Source organism: Chanodichthys erythropterus, chromosome 10 (genome assembly GCF_024489055.1).
Source record: "Chanodichthys erythropterus isolate Z2021 chromosome 10, ASM2448905v1, whole genome shotgun sequence".
Lineage (NCBI taxonomy): Eukaryota > Metazoa > Chordata > Actinopteri > Cypriniformes > Xenocyprididae > Chanodichthys > Chanodichthys erythropterus.
Window position 1 is genome coordinate 30,074,275 of NC_090230.1, and position 27,760 is coordinate 30,102,034.

Here is a 27,760-nt window from a genome sequence, read left to right on the forward strand (position 1 = left end):
TGTGCTCAAAACAAAGAAATGTAGGCCATATGCAGATTTCAGCCGCATTGTTTCTTTGTACGGCGCGGCGCTTTTTGATCATTTGTTCGTTTTTTTCTCTCAGCTGGTCACAAAATCTAAAACCTGCCCAACTCATCTGTGCATTTCTGTGAAGTTGGTAATTTTCCCTAGCTGTATTATGACTCTCGTATGAGTGTTTGCAAGGCAGCGCTGTTTTTTTAAATTCTTTTTTTGCAGTTATTTCAGTCGAACTATTTAACTTCCCATTTAACTTCTTCTAAGCAACAGTGATGACATCATTGTGATATATTAAAATGATTTCTGAAGGATCATGTGACACTGAAGACTGGAGTAATGATGCTGAAAATTCAGCTTTGCATCACAGAAATAAATTATATTTTAAAGTATATTGAAAGCCAATATTTTATATTGTAATAATATTTCACAATATTACTGTTTTTTCTGTATTTTTTTATCAACTAAATGCAGGCTTGATGAGCATAAGAGACTTCTTTCAAAAGCATTAAAAATAGTAATCTTTACTTACTGAACTCAATGGCTTTTCTATTGCAAATCTATTTATATTGCGTAGAATTATAAAATGATTTTACCCATAATTTAATGCTATAAAATTATAGTTTTTTTTTTATTTTTTATTTTATAGATAATTAGATTGCAATGTTTTCTTTGTCTTCCATAATCAAATCTGTCCCGCCACAGATTCATAATGAACTGGAAATACATTTAAACTTCTCACATAAAACAACGTTTTTTTTTTCTGCCATTGCTTTGGCAAAGTATCTGGTAAACGAACTAAAATCCAAAGCACAATTCTAATTGTTTGGCTTCTTAAAACAGCAGTGTGAATGTAATGTAGACTGAGACACTATATCACAACTAAAAATAAGGTTGAGTCCCCTTAAAAGTTCAGGTACAAGTCAATTCAGCGACTTTTTTAAATTTGTTAAATTCATACGTTGAACAATGTACAAAAATATTATTGCGGAGGGACCAAGGTCCATCCACCACAGTTTTACAAATTCCTGTGAGAAACACTGGATCATATAGTAATATTTGTTATTTTGTGTAATATTTAATATTATTATAGTCTTATTGATATATAATCACAGAATTTTTGGCCAGTTTGTGCTGCCCTACAAGCAAGCACCACAAACATGGAAAAATGGAATTTTAAATTGCAATCACAATTTTTATCAGAAAATCACAATTAGTTTTTTCTTTCCCCATATCATGCAACCTTTTTTTCTTGCATGCATTTTCCTACTGAATTGGCTTTCTTTCTTACATGCATAGTACTATTAATCTCCGCAGGCAGCACTTTTTTATTATTTTACCCATAATTTAATGGTATTCATTTGCTGCCCTGCAAGCACTTCTAGTTTGCTTATTGTCCTGTTTCGCTGTAGATGTTGCACTTTCCCAGACTTCTCTGCTCCGATCAGAATACATTAAGAAGAAGGTTTGGATGTTGCCTCATACATCATTTTGATGGTCATAACCCAAATGGCTTCGCCTACAGTCGTGAGTAGCCCTCGTCAATGGACAGTCTCTTTATTAATTGTATTCGGGCCTTGTTTTGTCCTGTCGAGTCTTTTTTCCCTTCCCCTCACCTCTGAAGATAAATAACTGTTCAGCAGAAGGTTTCAGATGGTAATTGACAGGCGGCACTAAACAAATTCACTTGCCCTCCGCCGGGCCTCAGCCACCCCTCCCATCCTAAGCCCATCTAATCTAACTAATGCCCCCGTTTTTTGTGCTGGAAAGTGAATTAAAAACAGCCAACTCAATACCTGATCCATATCAGGCAGCTAGTTGCATGCACATTAGCCATTCGTCTGCAGCCTCTGTAATTGCGTTACGCCACTTGGAGGCTGTAACTATTAGGAACATACAATCTCCCTGCCGTTGTTAATCGTAGCCTCCGCAGCCCTGAAGGCTCCCAGATTAAGGGCCAATCCGGATGGAGCGATGGAGCGCAGGGTGAAAATCTCCCCTGAAGCCACAGGCGGCCATGGAAAGCATCTTTGTGAGGAGGAGTTCAGTTGTTGGGTTGGTAGATCTTTCCGGGAAGCCGTCCACTAATCAGCATCTTTTTGCTCGCCACCATATTTCATCCCTATTGTGCTCCACGCCCAACAGCGTGGCCTGTTTTTCTCTCTGTCTTTCTCTTTCCTCCCTCCCCTTCGGTTTCTCCAGCCCTTCATGCCTGCTATCTGTCTTCATTCTTACAGCCAAGAATATGCCGGAGACCACACCAGGCTTATAATCTCCTGCTCTCATTTCTCACTGCTGCTTAGAGAAAGACTCTTTCTTTTCTGGGCTTTTTTTTCCCCTGTAAGTTTGAAAATAGCTCTGTGACGTCACTAGATCTCGCCAGCCTCTCTGTAAAGCAGTTAGTAAGCTTAAAGGTGATTCTAGTTTCACCAAAATGACATTCCAAAAATGAGTTTTTCCGAACACTCTTGTCTTCAATTGGTTGGAAACTAAACTAAAATTATAGATAACTGCCAGTGGTTTATTTACAGTGACTCCTGATGCATTTATATTTACACTCTCAGAAGAAAAGGTTCTATATAGAATCGTAAAGGCTTCCGTCAGGCGCTTTATATATAGAGCCTTTTTCCATCATGGGATCATTTTAATTATTTAATTTTGTTTTCATTCATTTTTAATTTTAATTAAATTTTATGAATTAAAAAGCTCGTAACATACTTTATCACTAGAACAAAACAAAAAAATCAAATAGCCTGTTAAACATCAAAGTATCATGCAATCATTTAAGACGTTTCTCCTTTTATAGAACCTTTTTGGCATAAGTAGTTCTTTAAAATCGAGTCAAGATCCCTAGAGTTATATGCTATATAGAACCCCACTGAATTATAAGACACTTTTACATTCATGCATTTAGCAGATGCAGACAGGTACAAAAGCAGTTCGTCAAAAAGCCAACGTTATTCAACAATAGCTTTTTATCCAAAAGCAATTTGCCAAAATCAATCATTTACACTGAGTGTTTTAACATACAAACAAAATGACTCTTACACATTGACGTTTTTCATGTTTTCTCTTTGTTTTTGGTGGCTTTGGGCATGTAGACAGAGGAATGCATTTAATGGGGTTAGTGTGTACATACAGCATCGAGCGGGGGGTTGCTGGGATATAATCACTAGATGGTTGCGTCTCACTTTACATGATGCTCGCTATGCATTCTCCCAACAGATGAGAGATTCTCTGTGAGAAACAGCGTTGTGGCAAAGATCCGGTTACGTGTTACAGGCCTTACAGTTTTACAGAGCTTGCCAAGATGGTTGGTAGTTTAGGGACACGTCCAAGAGCTACAGCAACAATCCCTGTGTTTCACTGTTAGTGTCATGCAGTTTTTTCTTATGGAAATGTAACCCTGCCACATTCCCTGTATTTGTTAGGCTGAAAAGTCAGCATTACATGCTATTCACAACCTGTTTTAATTCCTGTAATGGGATGTTTCATTGTTAGCCTCATGCATTTTATCTTTATCTGTTTTGGAGTTTTCAAATGATCATTTTTCAGGCTTTGTGTAACAGGTTAAAACCATAATGAAATGCCGTACTCATTTTTCCCTGTAATGCGATGTGATAATAATATATTAAGCAACAAACGCATGATTTTATCCATCAGGAAATGATTGGATGGCACAAAGCCATAAAATAAGAGGATTTGGTTGTGAGAGACGAATCGGAGCTGGTTTCAGAGGTGTAGCAGCTTGTTATATTTTCATGAAAGATTATAAAGACATATTTTCCTCTTTAGAATAACATGCATTGATGAATCAATCACTACCAGGAATGTTCATTAAGGAAGTAAATGGAGTGTATTTTGAGTTGCTAGGTAATACTGAAAGAGACGTATGGCTCGCTTTGTTGCCGTGTTGGCCGTCATCTGTTCCGGTCTCTTTAATGGAGACCCCTGAGTGAATCCAGAGAGCAGCTCTTTAAAATTTTATAACTCTTAACAGGCTGATTTATAATGATGGGCTGAAGCGTAGTTTCTGCCGCAGCAGAAATTTCTTTGTCGATACGAAGTGCAAAGACAGAGATATCCGAGAACAAAAGAACAGCGCAAAGTAAACCAAACAAGAGTCCCCCGTGACCTCCGTCTCGAACCTCTGACCTCTACAAAGTCACTTAAATCATTATCTCCCCAGCCTCTTTCTTCACAGGTCCCGCAGCTCTACCTGCCAGCTGACGTCCGATGATCAATTACAACAGACAGGGGTATCCGTGTCTGGGAAGCTCCCTGGAGGCGGATTTGTCAGGGATGGGGGGTCATCAGATATGCTTGCGAGGAAGCGTAGGGGTGGTCGGGCAACTCGCGCACAGACAGAAGGTCGTTTTGTCATCGTCCTTGTCTACTTCGCATTACTCACTGGTAGGGCGGGTTAATGATAAACCGATCTGGCCAGAAGAAGCAGTGAGTGAGAGCCGTGCCAACGACCAGAGACAGCCCAGGGTGTCTAGTGCGGTGATTCAGCCAGGCTCTGACAGATAATCCCTTAGCGGGAGAAAAGGGGAGTATCCGTGGGAGAGATCCGCTCAGAACGACATTAATCCTGCTGTTTATTCTGTCGGTGGCCGTGTCCTCTCTGTCAGGTGCGGCGGCCGCGTCCAGGACCCCGTCACCTTCAAAGCCTTGTTTGTTTTCGCTGGAGTGTCTGAAGGATGTTAGTCTCCTGTAATCCTATTCAAAAGTCGCATCCTGAGCCGCCTCCGTTTCCCGGGATCAGGAATCTTGGAGCAGGGTTACGTGGACGACTAATTAAGCCCATTAACGGCAGCGTTAAATCTGGCTCGTCATAACCAGGGCAAACTTGATCTTATACTGTTTGTTCATGTAAATTCAATGTTTATGTTGATTTAAAAACGTTTTATGTGTCATCAGCCTAACTGCGTGTTTTTTCATCAAATATTTTGGCTAATTTATGATTTCAGTGTAAGTTAAGAGTGCTTAATGTGTTAATGCCCTGCAGATTTTCTCCCAAAATTAGCTCAAATAGCTGTTTTAACCCAGTGAATTGGGTTGTTTTAACCCAGCGTATTGGGCTGTTTTAACCCAGCGAATTGGCTGTTTTAACCCAGCGAATTGGGTTGTTTTAGCTCAGCGAATTGGCTGTTTTAACCCAGCGAATCAGGCTGTTTTAACCCAGTCAATTGGGTTATTTTAACCCAGCGAATCGGGCTGTTTTAACCCAGTCAATTGAGTTGTTTTAACCCTGCTATTCGGTTGAATGTTTGCCCAACTGCTGGGCAATTTTATTTAACTCAACTATTGTTTAAAAAATGCTGTATTGCTTGCTTAAAATTAACACAAAGTATGTTGCAAATGAACATTTATTAAGAAGTTTAATGAATAATAATTAAACAATAAACATTTATTAAATTGCTTATTAATAAATGTTCACCTTTTGATTATTATTGTTGCCTCTAGTAATTATGTGTCTGATTTTTAATTTTCAACCTATTTTGGGTTCATTTTAAACCAGCCATATAGTGATTTTTAAACAATAGTTGGGTTAAATGAAGCTACCCAGCAGGTTGGGCAAACATTTAACCCAATCGCTGGGTTTGTCCAAGTTCAACCCAACTTGGGTTGTTTTTAACCCAGCATTTTTGATTCGATTAGATAATTCACTATGCATTAGGAAAGAGATTCCCAAACTGTTTTTCAGCCAAACCCCTTTGAGCTCAAGTCAATATTTCAATAATTTAACAACATATTTGCATGTTAACATTTCTCTGATGTTGGTTAATGGCCAAATGATGTGCTGATAAACAAACAAAATATTTCATCTTTTTAGTAAGTGTCAGATTTTGTTTTTTTAAATGATTTATTTTAATTTTAAGGATTTAATTACTTTATGAACTCTCAAACCCCAGTTTGAGAAACCCATTTTTCATTTATTCACAAACTACTTTTGCTTGAAATCAAATGCTGCAGTTCATCTCGTAGCTGGAAGAAATGGATCAAGAACAGTCACAAGAGCGGTCACTACTGCAGTCTTATCACAAGATAAAAGCGTGTATGTATACTTTCCTTACTTAAACCACCCACCTCAGGTCACACACAGCAGGGTCCTGTAGCCATAGAGTCAGGATATCCTGTCAGAACCCATGGGCCGCCCTCTCTAGCATTGATTTACTGATGAGTGACTCTTGGGTAAACAGTTTCATTCCCCCGTCCTAAGCTCTCTCATCTCTTCTAATGTGATGCAGGTGAGTGCCAGAGAGGAAAACTCCTCCGGCGTGATCTAACCCAGTCTCCAGTCCTGTAATTACATCCCCAAATACATCCTGGGCCTGCTCACAGTGGGGCGACGGCGAGTTTAATCACTTGTCCTTTGATTGTGCCATCTAAAAAACATGCCGGGCAGCGCGTTTGATGCAGAACATGCAATGCTTTTTGTTCTTGTAGCCCGCTGTCATATCTTATTCCAGACATCTGTTCAGTTGTGACCCACCGTCTACTTGCACACTTATGTTTTTGACCAAGGCATGTGAGGGGGTTGTTTTTAATATTGCAAGAGTTTATTTTACAGATTGTCTTTAAATACCCCATTTAATGTGGGTCTTCAGCTTTGAGGCCAACATCTAAACGTTAGTGTAGGGCTGCTCGATTATAGAAAAAAACATAATCACGATTATTGAACATGATTATTGGTGGGCCATATAATCAGAGACTTATTTCACAATATGAGTAATTTTAAATATCAGTGAAATTTCACGTTTATCAACGCTTCAGCAAACAAAAGGTCCTCAAAATAATTACAGAAGACAAATAAACAGTCAGCAATTATCATTAATGACAGACTGCAGCAGGTTTAATAGGCTGCTGTCACTTTAAGAGCTAATGCACGGATCCAATATACTGTTACACACACATTTTCTTTCTCAACTCTACGTTTACTGAAGACATAACCCACTGTGTTTACATGAATACTCTCCAACTTTAAACTTTTGTGTGTACACGTTTAGCCGCATATCTGAAGCCCATTAGCTTATTCACGTTTGGGTCCGAATTGGAGCGCGCACAGAAAGATGCCTGGGAAATAGTGTCTCTTTTGCAGCTTAATGCGCATTTAATAACAGTGTTTAATATCAAACACGGACAGGAGTTACATTGGTGCCTTGACCCGGATGTGTAATGGACGTAGGCGGTAAGAGCTGTGCATGTAAACATCACTCCCCTGATCTCAAGAGGCGACTGATGCTGAGGCTGTGGTCTTTAGCCTCCTTGTTAGAGCGCCCGACTCCCATGCCGGCGGATCCAGGTTCGAGTCCCACTTAGAGCGGGTGGTTCGAACAGGAGGGGTTACACGTGCCGAACCAAAAGATGTGTTCCGCTACACTAATGACTCATGACTAATGACTCATGACTACACACTAATGCCACCTCCATAGGACTAGCTATTACTTAAGTCCCGCCTTAACTTCCTGATTTAACAGGAAATAAGTCATCACAGGAAAGAATATAGAAAGGGAATCATTGCAGAGCATTTTGCTGAAGAACTCCTAGTTCTCCACAGCAGCTGCTTTTGTCTCTGATAACATAATTGGGACTCAGGTACGAGCCCCCCAAACACAAATTGCTTTTCACAGTATGAGGTACAGCGCAGCCTGCAAATGTGCCACGTTGAGAGGAAAAATAAGAATGTGCAGTGTTTTCACATACTTTCTGTTGCCCCCAGAAGGAAATAAGAGCATAAACAGTCTGCTTCCCAGCATAGACACACATGCATCTTTTAATGACATTCAGCTTTTTTCCTGCTCTTTGTTTTTGTTGTTTTGTATCATTAGTCTGGTTTCCATTACATATGGCACTGCCCACAGTCCACTCCGGAGAGATTCGCATGCTATATGCAACCGCAGAAGATGGCCTGTTTGCCAGCTCCAGCTTAGGATGCTCATGATGTCATTTCCTGACTCCTTTTGTGTGTTGTGCTTGTGCCACAATAGAAGTAAGGAGGGTAAATGTCCGGATACAGATGACCTCCCTGAAGGTCAGCGGACTCTTCTCTTCAGAGTAAACGTGGCAAACAAGAGCGCCGTTGACTGGGCCGAGCCGCATGACGCCCTTCCTCCCCTCTGGCCCATTACCTCTCATCGTGTTTATTCTGCTACTCCAAATATTGTTTCATCACTTTGAAGAAAAACAGCAAACAGCCACGAGGGCGTCTTTAAGGCCGGTGTTTAACGCCGTACGCCGTCCAGCCCAGCAGGGTTTGAGGTGCGCTGAATGCGCCTGAATCAGACCTTTGATGCTGACTGCCCCTGACACAAACAATGTGGCCTTTCACAGCCCTCACCCTGTTGTAATTAACTTGCTGAAAACCTTTTCCACCACTTGTTTTTTTAGGCCGCTTTCCACCACTGCTCAAACGGGCCCAGAGGGACACAGAGAGGATCACAAGCAGGAGAGGGAAAGAGAGAGACAGTTCTAGTGAACTTTTCTTATCTTTTGCCCTTTAAAATTACCACAGAAAAAGACACAGCAGCACAAAGCAGTGACTCTTTCCCAGTGTGCTAATGTTAAACCTCTTGATTCTTTCTGTAAGACTGTTGTGGGTGAAACATCACCGAAAGAGACAAAGAAGAAAAGAGGGAACAAAAAAGAGGCAAGTTGGTGCATCTAGAGTCTTGTCAACTGTCTCTTGAAACTCACTATGTCATAAAATAATTGTGGGAAGACTCACAGTGTATTTATAAACTGCTTCCTGGAAGCAACTGGGAGACAAATGGCGCAACGCTCCAGAGTGCTCTCATAAAAACACAACAGGACTGGGACAGAACCCCTGCCGTCCTCAGAAACTCATAGCAGACACGCTTGCTTACTTAGGCAGCATTTTAAGGTATTTGGCTATTTTTAAAAGCTATGCAGATTAATTAAGATATCTTCTTTTCGCTAGGCTCTTAGTCGGCAATCACAAAATGTAGAGCTCAGTGAAAAAAGAAAACAGACCTCATACACCCGGCGCAATGCAACACCAGATGTGACGCAAGTGTTTTTTGCTAGTTTCGGCCCAACGCAGTTATCTTTTTCACGTCCAGCACCCACATTGTTTAAATAGCAAATGCACTTACGCCCATCTGTTCGCCCATGGGGTTGCTGGTCTGAAAACGAGGTGTGTTCAGGTGCATTGTTGGCGTGTTGCTATTTTGAGGCAACTGAAAACGACTGTGCCATTGACCAACAAAAACCTGGTCTAAAGTCAATGGCGCAGTATTGCGAGTAAACCCTGAATTCAAGAGGCTAGAGATGTTAAAGCGCCCGACTCCTATGCCTGCGGACCCGGGTTCGAGTCCCGCATAGAGCGGGCGGTTCGAACAGGAGGGGTTACACACCTGGCTTTTCAAGGGCATGGGTGGTTTATTGCACGTTACGGCCAAAACACACCCATGACTCATGAAGAGACTAGGTACAACCCTTTTCAAACATGTGCCTAGCACGCCGACCATTTATTCCATTGTTAAAACTAGCAAAAGTGGATTCGGACACGCCCTAAGTGCACCTGTGCCATGCGCTTAGATCGATAAAACAGGGCCGATAGTATTTGTTTGCAACATGCTGGAATCAATCGTAAAAGTACAAAAAGTACAAAAGTATTTGTGTGCTAATGTAGAGCATTTCAAATCAGTCATTTGTGCACAATTCAGTGCAAAGAACAACATTCACAATACAGTTACCATTCACTCTTGTGGGACCAGACGCTTACCGGTTTCTTTTTTCTTGTATTTGTGAAGTTTCTTTGCAATTTGGATGCTGCATTAGAATGCTATGTAGGCATTAGCCACAAGGCAGTTTACTAGGGTTTAGAACAGAGCTCTTTAAAATCTGTCTTGAGTCCTCATCCACTTGATAAATGCTGCCCTGTGTGGGCTTCTGTTTCCAATTCGGACAAGATAAGGTTCATTAAAGTTATTTAAACTCTGCCATGCATGTCCCCAGACCACAGAATAAGCATTATCGATGTGGTTTCTGTGAATGCCCTGTCTGTGTGTGAGTGTGTGTTCATCAATTTGTGCTTCTGACCCTTTGCTTTTCTCTGAAACTCACACACTCCAGTGGTCCGTCAGCTGTAATTAGCACCAAGCATTTACCTATTTGCTCTCCTTGTACAGTAACGTTTACTCTGTCTGACACTGTTTAACTCAGCTGCCTGTGTGATTTAATGTGCGGTGCTTGTATCAGGTCATCATCTTCGGGAACGACATCATTAGTGTGGACAGTGGTTAGACGTCTGGACCCACGAGGATGGATGGTAACTGTATTGTGAATGTTGGGCTTTGCACTGAATTTTTTAAAGTACAAGGTGTTGCATGAGCTAAAGCCAAGTTAATGTGTTTTGACACGTATTTAAGGCTTAATTGGGAATTTCATTTTCTGTCACAATGGGGCGGCACTGATAGCCAATTCACACAGAGTCAATCTGTCTTTCTTTTTGAGAATGGATGTCTGAATCTCAGTATAAGACCAACTGAATCACCCTGACCGAATACACTGAGATTTGCATTGGTTGTGCACTGTTGGGATTTAACTTGATTAGTTTGCACTGGTTAAAGGATTAGTTCACTTCAGAATTGAAATTTCCTGATAATTTACTCATCCCCATGTCATCCAAGATGTTCATGCCTTTCTCTCTTCAGTTGAAAAGAAATTAAGGTTTTGAGGAAAACATTCCAGGATTTTTCTCCATATAGTGGACTTCAACGGCTACCAATGGTTTGAAGGTCCAAATTGCAGCTTCAAAGGGCTCTACAAGATCCCATCCGAGGAATAAGGGTCTTATCTTTCCAACATGATTATGTTATAGATTGCGCATTGCAGAGCAGTGCAACACGAGCATTTGTGGTTAAAAAGTATATCATTTTTTTATTTCTTTTAGAAAATGGCTGATCATTTCACTAGATACGACTCTTATTCCTCATCTGGGATCATGTAGAGCTCTTTGAAGCTGCACTGAAACTGACATTTGGACCTTCAACCCATTGGTAGCTGTTGAAATTCACTATATAGAGAAAAATTCTGGAAGGTTTTCTCAAAAACCATAATTTCTTTTCAACTGAAGAAAGAAAGACATAAACATCTCGTATGACAAATTTTGATTCTGAAGTGAGCTAATCCTTTAACTTCCTTCGGGCCCAATATAGCTCTCTCTGTCTTTACGTTCAGACCCAACATGAATTAGCAGTGCCACAGTACCACGTTGATGGATCACAGTCGATAGCTTTCTAATTCTGCTGTCTTTTCATACGCCAGTTATGAATGAGTCCTAAGTTAAAGGAAGTTGAGGAGTAGACACAGAATAAAGCTCCTCAGAGCTCCGGTTTTCCTGTGGAGAAGGACATTTGAAAGTGCTGGAGGGAGTGTGATGGCTCTGGGAATGCAATGTCCAATCAAGTCCTCCTGCTGAAGAAATTGGCTTCAGGGATGGAGTGGAAGTAACATGTGCTTTAGGTGGGTCAAGGGCGGACGGTGACCCAAAGCATCATTGCTTGGAGTTAGGCATTATTGCTGAAGTTAATCGAAGCTGATAGGTGCACAATACAATGCGTTTGTGGTTTTTCCTGTTGCTGGTATTTGCACAACACCATGCTCTCGCGTTTTCCGTTTCTGTCACAGTTAAACTGCTTTGAGAAAGGGGCTGATGAAGCGTGGTGCTTTGAGGCTGCTAAGCTGCTAAAAGTCAAAAAGAAAAGTACAACTGTGAGTACGCCTTATAACCTCTAATTTCTGCCTCTGATTACACCTTTCACCTCCCTCTTTGAGAGGTTCTGGGAACTTCCCACTCGAAATAGCTGCACTTTTAATAGAAACTGTGATGAACGTAGGGGAGTTTGTAATTTTAGATGTTTTCCCCCTCTTTTCCACGTCGCTAGAAACCTGAGAGGGGACCTGGTGAAAGAGAGAGTGACTGATTAGAAACAGCAAGTGGTTAACCTCCTTCAGTGCCCAATCCAGCTTACTCCCCTCTGGCTGAACCTCTCAGCCTCATCTGCATGCGGAACCTGAGATGGCCGCTCACCTTTTGGAACGCACGCTGTTAAATGATTGAACAGAGCGAGAGGAAATGAGAGCCTACTGTCACCTCCTTACAGTCGCTTCGGACTCCCACTCACTCCTCCCTCAGTCAGTCGTGATTGAATCGGTGTCAGCAATCAACCTATTGTCTGTCGAGTTATTCCTTCATGCTAAATCACACGTCTACCTGCTGTGCTTTCTCTTAGATGGGCCTCACTTGACCGTACGAAGGTCCTCGGTTGATTCATTCCATTGTTCTTCCGTGCCGTGATCTACAGCCTATTGAAAACTCGGAGCAACAATGCAGCTATTCACACGGAGCGTTCAAGGCCACCCAAATCCCATATGGCAGCGGGAGGATGCTGGGAATTTCCTGAATCCTTACCACAAAAATTCGCTCATGTCTTTGGCAGATACTTTTCCAGTGCCGTGTGGTTCTGCTTTCTGTCTTGTGTGGCAGCTCTTCACCAGCTCGTCTCTGATCATAGTAGTTTCGTCAGGTTTGAACCCTCTACAGTGGCCGCGGCCCCTGCGGTGGTGGTCTTATATTCAAGTCCCTGTGAATAAGGAGGTCTGCTTTGATAACCTGACCTGTTTACCCACCAGTGTCTCCGGGGCAGGGCAGCTTTGATCAGCACCAAATTAACTGACCAGTAAAGGAAATATTCAACGTCTGTGATCCCAGCTGGCTTCTCTCTTCTGCTCCAGGATCTGTTTTTTTTTTTGCAGTACTTTTCATCTCTAGTAAATGTTTGCTGTGTTGCATCCCTTTTCAGTTAGTTATAGAAAAGCAAAAAGTTTGCAAAAAGTTTTTCTTCCCCAGATATATGTTTAGAAGCTTGTTTCCGCCACTAAATAAAAGAACAAAAAGGTAATTGCAACTTTTTATCTCAAAATTGTGACTTTTTTTCTCGCAATTGCGAGTTATAAAGTCAGAATTACTTGATTGAGGGTATGTTTACACTACAATGATATGCTTAAAACGAAGTTTTCCACGTACAGACGGCACCATTTTCAAAACGATCCCCATTTACACGAATACATGAAAATGACTAAAAACGCTGTATTCTGCTGGCAGGCCGTTAGATGGCAATGAAACCCTATAGACTGAACATGTAATACGCATGTGCATTATGTCATCCTTTTCACAGATTCGCGTTTTTGTGGTTTACATGGAGACCGTTTTCAAAACCTCGCACTTTGAAATCCGTTTTCAAAAACCGCTGTCATGTAAACTCATAAAAAGTTTTACGTTTTTAGTTGAAAAAGGTGTCGTGTAAACAGCCCCAGAGTCAGAATTGCTTGATATGAAGTCATAATTGTGTTATAAAGTCAGAATTTCTTTATATTAAATCAAAATTGCGAGATATAAAGTCAGAATTACGAAATACAAAGTTGCAATTCTGACTTTATAACTCACAATTCTGACGTCAGTATTTTTTCCCTTACAATTGGATATTATAACACGCAATTGCAAATTTGTCACAATTCTGAGAAAAAAGTCAGAATTGCGTGTTATAAAGTCGGAATTGCGTGTTATAAAGTCAGAATTATGAGAAATAAAGTCAGAATTGCGTGATATAAACTCGCAATTGTGAGAAAAAAAGTCAGAATTGTGAGAAGAGTAGTAATTGCCTTTTTTTGTTTTTATTTCATGGTGGAAACAAGCTTCTATATATATATGTAACCAGAATATGCTAATTATATGGAAATGGAAGCCCCATGCTAATAAGACAAAGTTTTTCATTTCTGGTCACTTTCTTTTGCCAAAGAAAAGGAATAATCGGTTCCCACATAACTCCATAGAAATCATCCTTCATTAAATGCAATTGGATAATGCTTTTATATACCAATTTAACACATGTTTAAAACTATTTTGCAGATTTTCCCCCTTCAGAATCAGCACAGAAAATGCTTAAAGTCAGCAGATTCTGCCTGGTTCAAGTCCATAAGGGACCATAATTTGACCCGTTTGCTACATCTATATTGCTGTGCAGTTAAATGCCCAGTGTGCTTATGTAGACAGTATTTGGAGTTTTTTTCCGTGCCACACTTATTGGAAAAGCTGCTCATGCCGTTGTGTCCAGACCGTACCTTGGTTTCCACCGCAACACTGGGGCAATGTTAAGCCCTATCAGGACCTCTTCAACAACAGTGCCCTGATTAATAGCCTCTCACCGCCATGCCATTCATCATCTTTAAAAGGGAGACAGAGAATAAGACGAGAGAGAAAAAGAGGATAGAGGTAAGAAAAGAGGGTATGAGGGGAAAGTGCTTACTTGAGAGACCTTAAATCATGTCCCCTCTTGCTATCTCTTTTTTTGCCTTTCTTCCTCCCTGCGCTCTCGATATCACACTCTTCCAGCCGTGGTATAATCATTGCAGGTGTGAATGCGGGGGCAGATGCATTGTTGGCCCGTAGGTGAGCTGGCAGAGGTGAAGATCGCATATGTCCTGTTCCCGGTCACAGCGGGGGAAAGTTAACCGCATCAAGGTCAGCTTTCGGGCACGGGTGTATTTGTGAGGTTCAGTTCTCCTGATTTCCTTTTTAATGAATCACGCTCGCACTCTTTCGCAAATTATAGGCAAATCAAGGGGTCAAATCAAGCCATTTTTCACTGGTTATTGCTCATTTCCATAGTCGTTATGTGCCGGCCAGCGGACATCAGCAGTGGGAGACCACGGTGATTATGGCACCTACATCTTTTTAAGGAGTGCAGATAAGAATGAGAAATGAGCTCTCAGGCGCTTTGGACTCCGGCTACCACATAGATAACGCTACAAAATGAAGGCTCCATTACCAGAGCCGTATTTCAGCACAACCAACCGTTATGCTGCCACAGCCCATCTCTTGAATCATGAATGGGGAAGATAGTCCAGAACACAGGCACAAGTGTGTCCATATTGCACTGCATGTCACTGGCAATGGCTTTGGCTCTAGCTTTGGGTTGCCACTGTGAAAATATTGGCCGAACTCTTTCGGCCCAGTGTGCGCTCTGGCGTGCCATCACAAATGTGCCCATCCTGTCCTGTTTTCTTGGCCCGAGGCCGGGTTGGGGCAGCCTGCTAACCTCCGGGGCAGATGGGCCCAATTCATCACACTGGTTGGGTCTGGAGAGGCCCCTTACTCAGGCCTGTTGTTGACTTTATTGTGATAGTTATTAAATAAACCCTGATGATGGGGGAGTGATAAGAATGCTTTCAACCCACACCGCAGGGAGGTGCATTCCAGACGGAAAACCAGCCACTCAGGAAGAGAAGGGGAGAGAGAGATCCCTGTTACCCGTAAGACGGATGACTTGCCCCAGGCCTGGTCTGAATGGTGGAACGCCCCCTGCGGTGTGGCAGCGAAACATCCAGCCTACAGCACACACAGGCTTTCATTTGCTCAGCGGGAGAGGGGTTAGCTGGGGCCAGCGGGGGCAGACTCTTCACTCACAGTATTAAACGACAGCCAACAGTTGGCATGAGAAAATCAGCTCAGTCCTCCCTGCTGCCAAGCAGCGTTGCGGTGGATTCTGTTGCCCTGGGGCCCGCCTGCACCCCAGCTGCTGGAGGAAGGAGCAGGATAGAGCGGAGGCCCCGGGGCCACATGAAAGAGTCCTTCAAAGACTCTTCTCTCAGAACAATAGAGGGCAGGCTGCCCTTTCTTTACGTTCCTTCATGCTTTTTATTGGTCTTTGGAGTTTTTTTTTCCATCAGGCCTGGTGTTTGGAGGCATTTCCTGTCAGCAGTGCCCGCTCTACCGTTGTGTGTGTTTATTTGCAGAGTTTATCTCCTCTTGTGAGTGCCAAGTCCAAAGAAGCAGAGCTGCAGGCGTGTGCTGTGTTGTGAGATGGAGACAGCTGGAGGGTAAATTTGAGATTCCCAGGTGAACCCAAATTTATATGGAAGTGAATTACCCGTGTAGTCATTCATTACCAATACAACAAATGAACGTGAATATGATCTAGCCTCCTCGCTCAGATTTTCGGCTTTGTAATTGTCTTCTCAATTAACGCTGAGGTGGGAATTGAAGGGACAAAGCTGTCTCTCTTCATCAATTCATCTGTGTGATTATTAGATCCTGAAATAAAATCGAAGACAACAGAGGTTGCTCTTTCGATGAGATGAAAGTGTTAGTTCACCCAAAAATGAAAAATCCTTTATCCACCTTCATGTCGTTCCAAACCCGTAAGACTTTCGTTCATCTTGAAGACTCTTTTAATTAAATCTGAGCAATTTCTGTCCCTCCATTGACTGCTACGCTACTACCACTTTGAAGCTTCAAAATGTTCATAAAGAGATCATAAAACAAATTCATATGAACTGTTCAGTTTAGTCAAAATTGGTTGAACCTCATTGGTTCTTGCTGAAGCTCAAACGTGCTGCGTAACACGATAATGAACCTCATTGGTTCTTGAAGAAGCTCAAACGTGCTGTGTAACACCAGAATGAACCTCACTGGTTCTTAAAGAAGCTCAAACGTGCTGCGTAACAGGAGAATGAACCTCATTGGTTCTTGCTGAAGCTTAAACGTGCTGCGTAACACCAGAATGAACCTCATTGGTTCTTGATGAAGCTCAAACGTGCTGCGTAACACCAGAATGAACCTCATTGGTTCTTGAAGAAGCTCAAACGTGCTGCGTAACACGATAATGAACCTCATTGGTTCTTGAAGAAGCTTAAACGTGCTGCGTAACACCAGAATGAACCTCATTGGTTCTTGATGAAGCTCAAACGTGCTGCGTAACACCAGAATGAACCTCATTGGTTCTTACAGAAGCTCAAACGTGCTGCGTAACACCAGAATGAACCTCATTGGTTCTTGAAGAAGCTCAAACGTGCTGCGTAACACCAGAATGAACCTCATTGGTTCTTGATGAAGCTCAAACGTGGTGCGTAACACGAGAATGAACCTCATTGGTTCTTGTTGAAGCTCAAACGTGCTGCGTAACACCAGAATGAACCTCATTGGTTCTTAAAGAAGCTCAAACGTGGTGCGTAACACGAGAATGAACCTCATTGGTTCTTGTTGAAGCTCAAACGTGCTGCGTAACACCAGAATGAACCTCATTGGTTCTTGCGGAAGCTCAAACGTGCTGCGTAACACGATAATGAACCTCATTGGTTCTTGAAGAAGCTCAAACGTGCTGCGTAACACCAGAATGAACCTCATTGGTTCTTGATGAAGCTCAAACGTGCTGCGTAACACGATAATGAACCTCATTGGTTCTTGATGAAGCTCAAACGTGCTGCGTAACACCAGAATGAACCTCATTGGTTCTTGATGAAGCTCAAACGTGCTGCGTAACACCAGAATGAACCTCATTGGTTCTTGCAGAAGCTCAAACGTGCTACGTAACACCAGAATGAACCTCATTGGTTCTTACAGAAGCTCAAACGTGCTGCGTAACACCAGAATGAACTTCATTGGTTCTTGAAGAAGCTCAAACGTGCTGCGTAACACCAGAATGAACCTCATTGGTTCTTGTTGAAGCTCAAACGTGCTGCGTAACACCAGAATGAACCTCATTGGTTCTTAAAGAAGCTCAAACGTGGTGCGTAACACGAGAATGAACCTCATTGGTTCTTGTTGAAGCTCAAACGTGCTGCGTAACACCAGAATGAACCTCATTGGTTCTTGCGGAAGCTCAAACGTGCTGCGTAACACGATAATGAACCTCATTGGTTCTTGAAGAAGCTCAAACGTGCTGCGTAACACGATAATGAACCTCATTGGTTCTTGATGAAGCTCAAACGTGCTGCGTAACACGATAATGAACCTCATTGGTTCTTGATGAAGCTCAAACGTGCTGCGTAAAACACCAGAATGAACCTCATTGGTTCTTGATGAAGCTCAAACGTGCTGCGTAACACGAGAATGAACCTCATTGGTTCTTGGGGAAGCTCAAACGTGCTGCGTAACATGAGAATGAACCTCATTGGTTTTTGCTGAAGCTCAAACGTGCTGCGTAACACCAGAATGAACCTCATTGGTTCTTAAAGAAGCTCAAACGTGGTGCGTAACACGAGAATGAACCTCATTGGTTCTTGTTGAAGCTCAAACGTGCTGCGTAACACCAGAATGAACCTCATTGGTTCTTGCGGAAGCTCAAACGTGCTGCGTAACACGATAATGAACCTCTGTGGTTCTTGAAGAAGCTCAAACGTGCTGCGTAACACGATAATGAACCTCATTGGTTCTTGATGAAGCTCAAACGTGCTGCGTAACACGATAATGAACCTCATTGGTTCTTGATGAAGCTCAAACGTGCTGCGTAACACCAGAATGAACCTCATTGGTTCTTGATGAAGCTCAAACGTGCTGCGTAACACGATAATGAACCTCATTGGTTCTTGAAGAAGCTCAAACGTGCTGCGTAACACCAGAATGAACCTCATTGGTTCTTGAAGAAGCTCAAACGTGCTGCGTAACACCAGAATGAACCTCATTGGTTCTTGATGAAGCTCAAACGTGCTGCGTAACACGATAATGAACCTCATTGGTTCTTGAAGAAGCTCAAACGTGCTGCGTAACACGATAATGAACCTCATTGGTTCTTGAAGAAGCTCAAACGTGCTGCGTAACACGATAATGAACCTCATTGGTTCTTGAAGAAGCTCAAACGTGCTGCATAACATGAGAATGAACCTCATTGGTTTTTGCTGTCCAGTCTTTCTGAATAAAATGTGATTTAATGTGAGATATTCTACCGCACTGTCAGAAGGTTTTTCTCTTGAATGATTGATTTTTGGATTTGGTTCTCGATTGCATGAAAAACCTATCAGTTTGTGGAGAAACTCAACGGGTGTTCCCACAGCCTCTACTCTCCATTATTCTCAGTAATTGCATTATTGCCTCTGATATTATTTTTTATTATGTTTTCCTCCCCTCCATTGCTCCTATGACCATGCATATTGTGTGTGTGGCACTTGTCGATCCAGTGATGATGTGGGAATGTAAATGCGGTGCATTGAGAGGCGTGAATTGCCTTTTGAATCAGAGGGAAATGTAATAGAGAGCACGACTAGACAGAACGACTTCACCCTGCAGCAACCTTTAATCCGTGTACCTGTATGTAACCAAGTGTGGCATTTCAGAGCATAACAGACGAGCTTTTCAGCGCCTGATATTTACTGAAAATGAATTTCCACACATTCTATTTAATCAAATGCCAGAAAATTAATTGAGTTGGATTTTTTTGCTTTCCAACATGGGCGCTTTTCCACTGTAGACTTTTTTTTAGTGTTGTCATCTTTTCCATTGGCTTGTAACTGCATGTTTGGCTGAGAAACAGGGTTTGTTTTCCCTTAAGTCTGGTCAAAAATCAGCAATATTATATTGGACATTGATCCATTGGCCATTGAGAAACCCCGTATCAGTTGACTAGATATGAGTGTTATGAATATTAAACCGCAAAAAGACTATTTATGAATTATGTATGTTCTTCGTGTTTCCTTTCTGAAGCATGCATGACGCTCGCGGTGTTTTCAGCCTCTGAATGCGTGATCTTCATCTCCAGAGCCGCTCTGAGAGTCACTTCATAAGCATTTTACCGTTTTACTTGAGAAAAACTATTGTCGTATCATAAACACAAAGAAACTCAAAGGTCTTCACTACAACCTGTCAAAATAAAAGTTTGGTTTAACTTGAAGAAATTGTGACTTTTTACTTTTGTACAGTAGAATTTAGCTATATCTCAATGTAATAATAATACTAACACTAATAATAATAAATTTTTATTAACAATTTTTCTTTTCAATTTTTTTTGTTTTAATTTTAACAGTAAAGCGCTGTTGTGTAGCACTTTGTTTGACAAAAAAGTTTAATTTCATATGATTTAAAGATAAATTAAATTAATTAATATTTTATGCCTTCATTTGATTGCCAGAAAAGTTAAAATACACAACACAGAATTTCTGAAAAAAAAAAGAAAAAAAAAAAAAGATTTTATAGAAATTATTTAAAAAATAATAATACATGTTGTTGTTTTTATGAATTAAATTAATTGAAATGGAGTCCAGACAACTTAAAACAGAAAACACAGAATTTGATAAAAATAAAAATAAAACATATTTCATAGTGCCCTAAATTTTTTTTTTAAATTATTAAAAAAAAATTCTAGGGAGATTTTTTTGTTATACAATTTAACAACAATTTATTAAAAGTTTAAGTTTCATGATGTCAGTTAATTCATGATGTCATGCTTTTTTTGATTTTTTGATTTTGAATACAACCATTAAAATGGAGTCCAAAAGAAATTAAATAAAAAAAAATAAAAAAAAAGGGAATCCAGAATAATTTAAATGGAAACAATGGAATTTGGAAAAATCTAAAACAGAATTTGGGAAAAAAAAAAAAAAAGTATTTCATAGAAAAAACGTATTTTGTATTTCAATTTATTAAAGGTTTTAGTTTCATGATTTTAATAAATTAGACATGCTTTTTGATTACTAAACTGATTAAAATGGAATCCAAAAAAAAATCATAATTCATTAAATTAAAATGGAATTTCATCAGACCCTACATGTGATGTCAATCTGACCCAGTTCTCTAACCCCTCACACCGTATCTTTCTCATTCACACCCATCAACAGAGCTCTCTAAGCCCACAAACACAGCCAATCAACTCGTTTCTAATACACCGTTTGTGTCTGTTCCTCGAGCAGTCAGTGCTGTTAATTATCCGTCTAACACCTCAGACAAACGGGGCTGGAAGTCCATGGCGGCGTCCCTGAATGAATGTCATCCGCTCACCTCTCACTCCGGCGCTCGCTAACTCACTGTAAATGGATTACCGGCCGCCCGCTCCACAGTTAACCCCTACTCTCTACATCCAGTCATTTTGTCTAGTCAGATGTTTAATGTTTCGTGCGCATTAGATTCCCAACGGTTCTCTTTTCACGGATATTCTCGGCGGTCGTGCCACTCGTGCTCTGAGTGCCGCTTTCTTGAGCTCACGCCTTTAATTTTTCAGTGTTTTGTTCCGTTTGCATAACCTCCCGTTGACCTCGCTGTTGTCAGTCTCATAAGACCGGTAAAATCCGCCCTCTCTGCTCTTCCTCTTTGTGGATTCTTTGTCATGAATGTAATTACTGGGTATGGGTCTAATTTAAAATGCAACAGAGCATAATGGGTCTCACATTGTGGACGAAGCGGTTGTGATTTTAGAGTAAAATTACACACTTTGAAAGGTCATGCAATGTTGTACGACGTCTCTGATCATTTTCCTGCATGTTACTCGCATCAACACTTATTTGCACTTTTTTAGAATGCCTGTTTAAGTTCTTGGTTTTGTCTCATTACTGTATTATGTCTTTTGCAATGAATGTTAATCGAGGTTAACTTGTGATGTCAGTCGTATTCGGCATGCTTAGTAAATCAGCTTCTAATAGCCGTGTTGCCACATGTTTTGATCGCACAGGTCTAAATCCATATGCAATTAGCCGTCTTTCAATCGCAATAAAATGCGAACGCAATCGTGTCTGACAGCTCAGATGAAAGCTCGGTGGCCCTGAGAATGTACGCGTACAAACCTGACGGAAATTAAACTTGTCAAACACGTCCTTCGATTCTCACTAGGAAAGATTACACATTAATGTTGTGAAGGTCCTGAGCATTACCGTCAATTCATCTGCAATTATTTTGCATCATTGCCTTTGTGCCGAGTTTCTGTAGAAAACAGAACGTTTCAACATAATTAGCATGGAGATGAAATACTGTGACTTCAAGGTACTTTTACATACTGCTTTCATCCCTCCATCTGAGGAGAAAATGAGAGTATTTGTTGTGTTGCTAATGGAGGGAAAGAAGAGACTGATTTTATTTCCTGTAAATGACTCATGTGGCGTCCTCCGTGTGGAGGCTCGGATTGAATCCGCAGCTTTCACTGTATCGGCCGAGAAAATATTCCGTCTGACATCCCCCTCCCTTTTCTCTCAGATGGGAGGCCATTTAACCCCGCCACCAGACCTGGTGCAATATTAATGCACTTAAACGCGGATGAGGTGAAAGAGGTCTGTGAAAGACAGGACCCCTGCAGGCAATCCTCCCGCACGCATGTGCCCTTCTGAATCACACAGACACGCATTCAGCGCCGGTGTGGAATAATTACGATTGTTTCATGTTTTTGAAAGAGTCTCCTGCTCACCAAGGCTGCATTAATTTGATGAAAAATGCAGTAAAAATAGTGAAATATTTTTACAATTTAAAATATCTGTTTTCTATCTGAATATATAGTAAAGTGTAATTTATATCCTGTGATCAAAGCTGAATTTTCAGCATCATTACTCCAGTCTTCAGTGTCACATGACCCTTCAGAAATCATTCTGATATGATGATTTGATGCTCAAGAAACATTTATGATTATTATCAATGTTGAAAACAGAATATTTTAATGAAATCTGTGATACATTTTTTAGTTTTATGGATTTTTTGATTAATTGAAAGTTCAAAAGAACCGCATCTATTTGAAATAGAATCTTTTGTAACATTATTAATATCACTTTTGATCAATTTTAATGCGTCCTTGATGAATAAAAGTGTGTTTTTTGTTATACAACATTGATAATAATCATAAATGTTTCTTGAGCATCAAATCATCATATCAGAATGATTTCTGAAGGATCATGTGACACTGAAGACTGGAGTAATGATGCTTAAAATTCAGCTTTGATCACTGGATATAAATTACACTTTACTATATATTCACATAGAAAACAGTTGATTTACATTGTAAAATTATTTTTAAATTTTTTACTATATTTTTTGATCAAATAAATGCAAGAGACCTTTCAAAAGCATGTAAATATTTCCAAAATTTGGGCAGTACTGTAAGTTGTCATTGGTGATTATGTTTCACGTGTGATGATGCGTCAGGCGTCTTCAGATTTGAAACAGAATCTTAAAGCAGATTAAGGGATAAAGGTGTGTTTATTTGAAAGCCGCAACCCCAGAATTCCCCTTCAAATACCTGCCTGTGTGCCAGGAGCTCCTGGAACCTGTGCAGAATTTTGATCTGCGGAAAGGCCATGGACCGCGTGTGAGAGTGAATAATGAATAAGAAGCTGTTTGGAGGGGGGAAGTTGGGGAAAGAGATGGAGGGAATGATAGGAAAAGAAAAAAAAGTTTTAGCAAGAAAGAGCTTGGCGTAACACTTAAACCCGGCAGGATTACGTGAACTCTAAAACGCAGGGCCTCTGGGATGTGCCCTCCCTCTCCTCACACCCCGCCCACCTGGTCAGGTGATGCGCTAAAGCAGCCAGTCAGAACGGAGTTCCTATCCTGACCTGACCTATTTGTTTTAGTGATTCACTCAACTCGTTATAGTACTTCAAAACATTTCACACTGTCCAAAAACAAATTAAATGATTTTCTTCTCTGATTTTAGTTGCCTGTAATAACCCTGCGCTGGAGCTGCTGTGACGGGCCGCCCGCTCCACACCAGCAGGTCACTCTACATTCATGTCAAAGTCAGCCGTGGCCTGGAGGGCGTCGACTGCAGGCGCGCTTTGACATGCAGAGCGCCTCTGGTAGGGCGCTGTTGTCATGGCGCTATATGAAGTCATCAGTACTGCTTGATTCTATCGCTCCATTCGCTGCGCTGCCTGTGAGACCCCGACCCCCCGCCTCACCTCCAGCACGGTCCACTTCCATTAGCACCTTCAGAAGCCTCAGCTGTGATTGAAGTGACAAAGACTGCTAATATTGGGCATTAATATTTCATACGCGCAGAAAAATCCATGCGTCTCTGGGTGTCACGTATACGTTATCATTCAAACTAATGCATCCTTATATAGCGGCAGGCAGGATGTCTTGCTCCATTGAAACTCACAGTTTCGTTCTGCTTTTAGAGTAATGAATCTCTGGTATGAACTTCATCTACAATCAAGTGTTTCAACAAAGACGCAGACACTGGAGTGCTTCCTGTGCTGTGTGTCTTTTCACGCACAGGTTCCCTGCCTGTCCTCCAAGGACAAAGGAATTTTCTGATTCAATACAAGTGTATTGTAAATTTTAAAAAAAATATATTAAAGCAAAAATCATAATGCAATTTCAATGTAATGCAAAAAACTAAGTGAGGGTAGGTCTAACAATTACATTTATAACCAGTTGACTATCCCCCCCCCTCCAAAAAAAACAGACAAAAAAACGTTAATCCACATCCTGCCCAAGTTACTGTAATTTTATTTTATTTATTATTATCCTGCTAGTTACTCTTCTTATATATCATTAAATGTGAAACTTAAGTGTTTTAGCCTAGTTTTTGAAATCTAAATTTTAGCGTTAATATATTCTGGAATATTTTAGTCTAATCTAAGAAAATGTTCATGTATATTTTCGCTTTTTAAACCCAAAAATATACAGAAAAATTTTAATATATATATATATATATATATATATATATATATATATATATATATATATATATATATATATATATATATATATATATATATATGTAAAAATATAAAATATATTTTTGCTTTTTTTTAAGAGCAGTAAGACAGGAATTATTTTCTATGATGTTCAGTATTATGAAACTACAGAGCCCCTAAAGGGACAAAATATGGGATGGGAGGAAAAAATATATTTCAATGCTTTTGCGTTTGGTCGCGGTCCTCAAGAAACATTGCGTTCGCTTGCATAACTTTTGCGTTCTTCTGAGAAATGTTGCATTTGCTTGCCGAAAAACGTTGCGTTCCCTCACAAAACTTTTGCGTTCTCCTGAGAAACGTTGTGTTCGCTTAAAAAAGTTTGCTCGCACAACTTTGTTCTTTGTGCGCAAACGCAAACTCAAAAGCATTGCAAAATCATTTTTCCTCCTATCTCATATTTTTTTCCTTCTCCATGTCCCTTCAGGGGCTCCATATGAAACAAATGCTGTTGATAGAGCTTAACTTGTATTGAATATGGAACATTCCTTTAAAGATACCCAGATTTAAGTCATGGAAAGTCCAAGAAAAGCACAACCGCTGGTTGCTTTTGCATGCATCTCTTGTGGCCGCGTGAGTCCGGGTTTGTAATTCTTTAAATGTCCCATCCGTGAAGTAATTGTACGCTGTCTCTGGTGATTGGTAGCTGGGAGAAAGAGTCCGTCGTCTGCCAGAGAACCAGATCTGTGTGTGCTCACGTTCACCCCGCACCGTATCATTACAGACATCTTGAAGAGCCCTTACCCTGCAGATTAGGGTAAAGTCTTGGGGTGAACCGGGCTGAGATGTCTGTTTATTTTGGCCTGCCGGTTATCTCATGAATCATTTATTTTCAGAGCACAAATGTGAGTTGGTAAGATGCTGTTTGAGCCCTTCATGCTGGCAGGGTTAAGTGGCCGGCCATCTAAAGGGAGAGGAGGAACCATTAGGCAGAGCCGCCCGAGGAAAAGAGCCACCAGCTGCCAGACAGATGACTGTGCCACACGCACAGGTGGGCGCGCTCAATGAGATGTCTGTTAACCCAGACGCCACTAATGTGACTGCGCTTTTCTCTTCTGAGGTTCGAATATCTGCAGAAGACATGCTACACATCTCTCATTGTTTCTGTGTCCAGCTCAAAACAAACAGACTGCAGTTCCATTTGATGCCACTAGTTGTGCGCTTCACTTTTAAGGCAAGTTGGTGGCCATCCTATTTATTTATTATTTATTATGTAAATGCATTTTTAAAATAGAAATACGGCTTTGTCAGCTGGAATGGGGAAAGAACAGAATCTCTAAAACTCTTTGAGTTTGTTGCTTCAATAACATAATTCAAATCGGCAATATAAAGTGACAATACAGTGGTAGCATTATTTTTGCTTTTTCAGCTCAAATCACACTTAAAATTTTTAAAGCTGGTCCATGGTTAATGTGCATCCATATTCCAGTTTTTGTTAACTAAAACGATTAAAATTATTTTTAATTAAATTATTTTTTATTAACTGAAATATACCTAGGGAAAAAAATAAAAATAAATATGTTAATTTCAGGTTATTCAGGTTAAGTTCAGTAATATATATATATATATATATATATATATATATATATATATATATATATATATATATATATATATATATATATATATTAGAAATGACAAACTAAAACTTAAAAACTAAAAATTATGAAAATTAGAGATGTTACCCTGGCAGTTAAATGAAATAAAATATGTTTATGTTGAAATACTAAAACTAAATAAATGTTTAAAAAATATTAAAACTACAAAAAATGACAAGCACTTATAAAAATGACTTAAACCGAATAAACATAAATATAAAAATAAATAAAAATTATATATGTTATATAATAATATATAACATATAAAAAATAAAATTATATATATGTGTATATATATGTATGACATAATATAATATATAAAAATAAAGTTAAATACTGTAATAGTATATAAAAACCAATAAAATAACACTGGAAAAACTGTGTTTTATTGGAAAAGCAGTGGTATTCTTTTAAGTATCCTGTAAATGCCAAATTATTCTGTGATTCTTGTCCAAAAAATACATGTTTTTACCATGGTATTTATTTATTTATTTATTTAGTTATTGTTAGTGAAAAGTAAAATGCTCACATAACAGTTTGCAGGAGTTTTTTAATTTGTTTTTGAGTAAATATTTTTCAGTATCACATCAGAGAACGCTGCGCATGATGCCTCCAGAACGGCTTTTCTTTCTTTAGATGTCAGTAATAATTTTCTGAGAGTTCGTCATGCGTAGGTCGGTACATAAGCCGTGGCGTGAAGTGACACGACGGCGCGTTTGACTGACAGCATGCTGATGAAGCCGACGGCTTTGTGTGCGGTGAGAGAGCGGCAGAGCAGATCATCACGCCGATATCAAAATAAGCATTATGAAAAATACAAGCCGTTTCCTCGCCATGCATCATTAAAAGCATACGCGATGCCTCTGTAATCATATTAATTCCTTAACAGCTTTATTTAATGACATAGAAGGCTGCTATTAGCATATTATGGAAATCCTGGTCGTTACGAATTGCTATAATTTATGAACAAAAGCAGCGGTGAGAGCGGCCAGCTGATCCAATATTGAGAGATGTTCTCGGCAGAGCTGATTATCAATACAGAATTGCAAATGTGCTTCCCAGCAGTCTCGGAAAACCGTCTGGAAAAAAAAGAGAGCGACTGGAAACCTGAGGCTCCGTACAGTTCCTCCGTATGGCAAAACATGGAAGTCTTCAGAAGTCTGCCGGCTACATGAGCCCATGCTGTACTCGTGTCTAAATAACTAATTAGAGTCAGCAGCAATTTCCAGCGGCTGTAAGTGACTGGGATGGTGATCCGCCGCACCAGCAGGCCTCTGCTTTCATGTGCTGCTCTTCTGGAGACATCTCGTCTCTCTTCTCCACTTCCATCTCTGTCTCTGTCTCTCGCTCTTTCGGCCTTTTCATTAGTTCAATCTGTGCCTCGTGCCCCGCTGAGTAAAAAGAGCTTGTTTTGTGTTTCTGCTGAACTAAAGGAAAGGGCAAGAATGTGAAGCCCGAGAGGCTTCAGGAAGGCCAGTGAAGTTTCCAGGCGCAGGTGTCCGTCCTCGTGCTTGTCCTGTTTCTGTATCACTGCTGAAAAGAGCAGCGTCGCTGGTCACCAGCTTATAGTTCATACTGGTTTAGTTAGTAAAAATGATGTTTATCATCATACTGTTTCAAACTTATTGTTTGGTTGTTTATTCATTTGTTCGTTCATTTGTCTGTTCTATTGT

The 27,760-nt window shown here is 40.4% G+C and overlaps 1 protein-coding gene across 4 annotated transcripts in view; it reads left to right on the plus strand.

Annotated features, from left to right (window-relative positions):
• unc5cb (unc-5 netrin receptor Cb) overlaps positions 1-27,760 on the plus strand; it is a 211,189-nt gene that overhangs the window by 20,779 nt on the left and 162,650 nt on the right. The window contains exon 2 of one of the 4 annotated variants that reach the window (XM_067397299.1): positions 23,445-23,586. The exons of the other annotated variants lie outside the window; for them this stretch is intronic. Coding sequence (XP_067253400.1) covers positions 23,571-23,586 — 16 coding nt within the window. The 5' untranslated portion in view covers positions 23,445-23,570. The remainder of the gene's footprint in view (positions 1-23,444; positions 23,587-27,760) is intronic. 4 annotated transcript variants of the gene reach the window in all.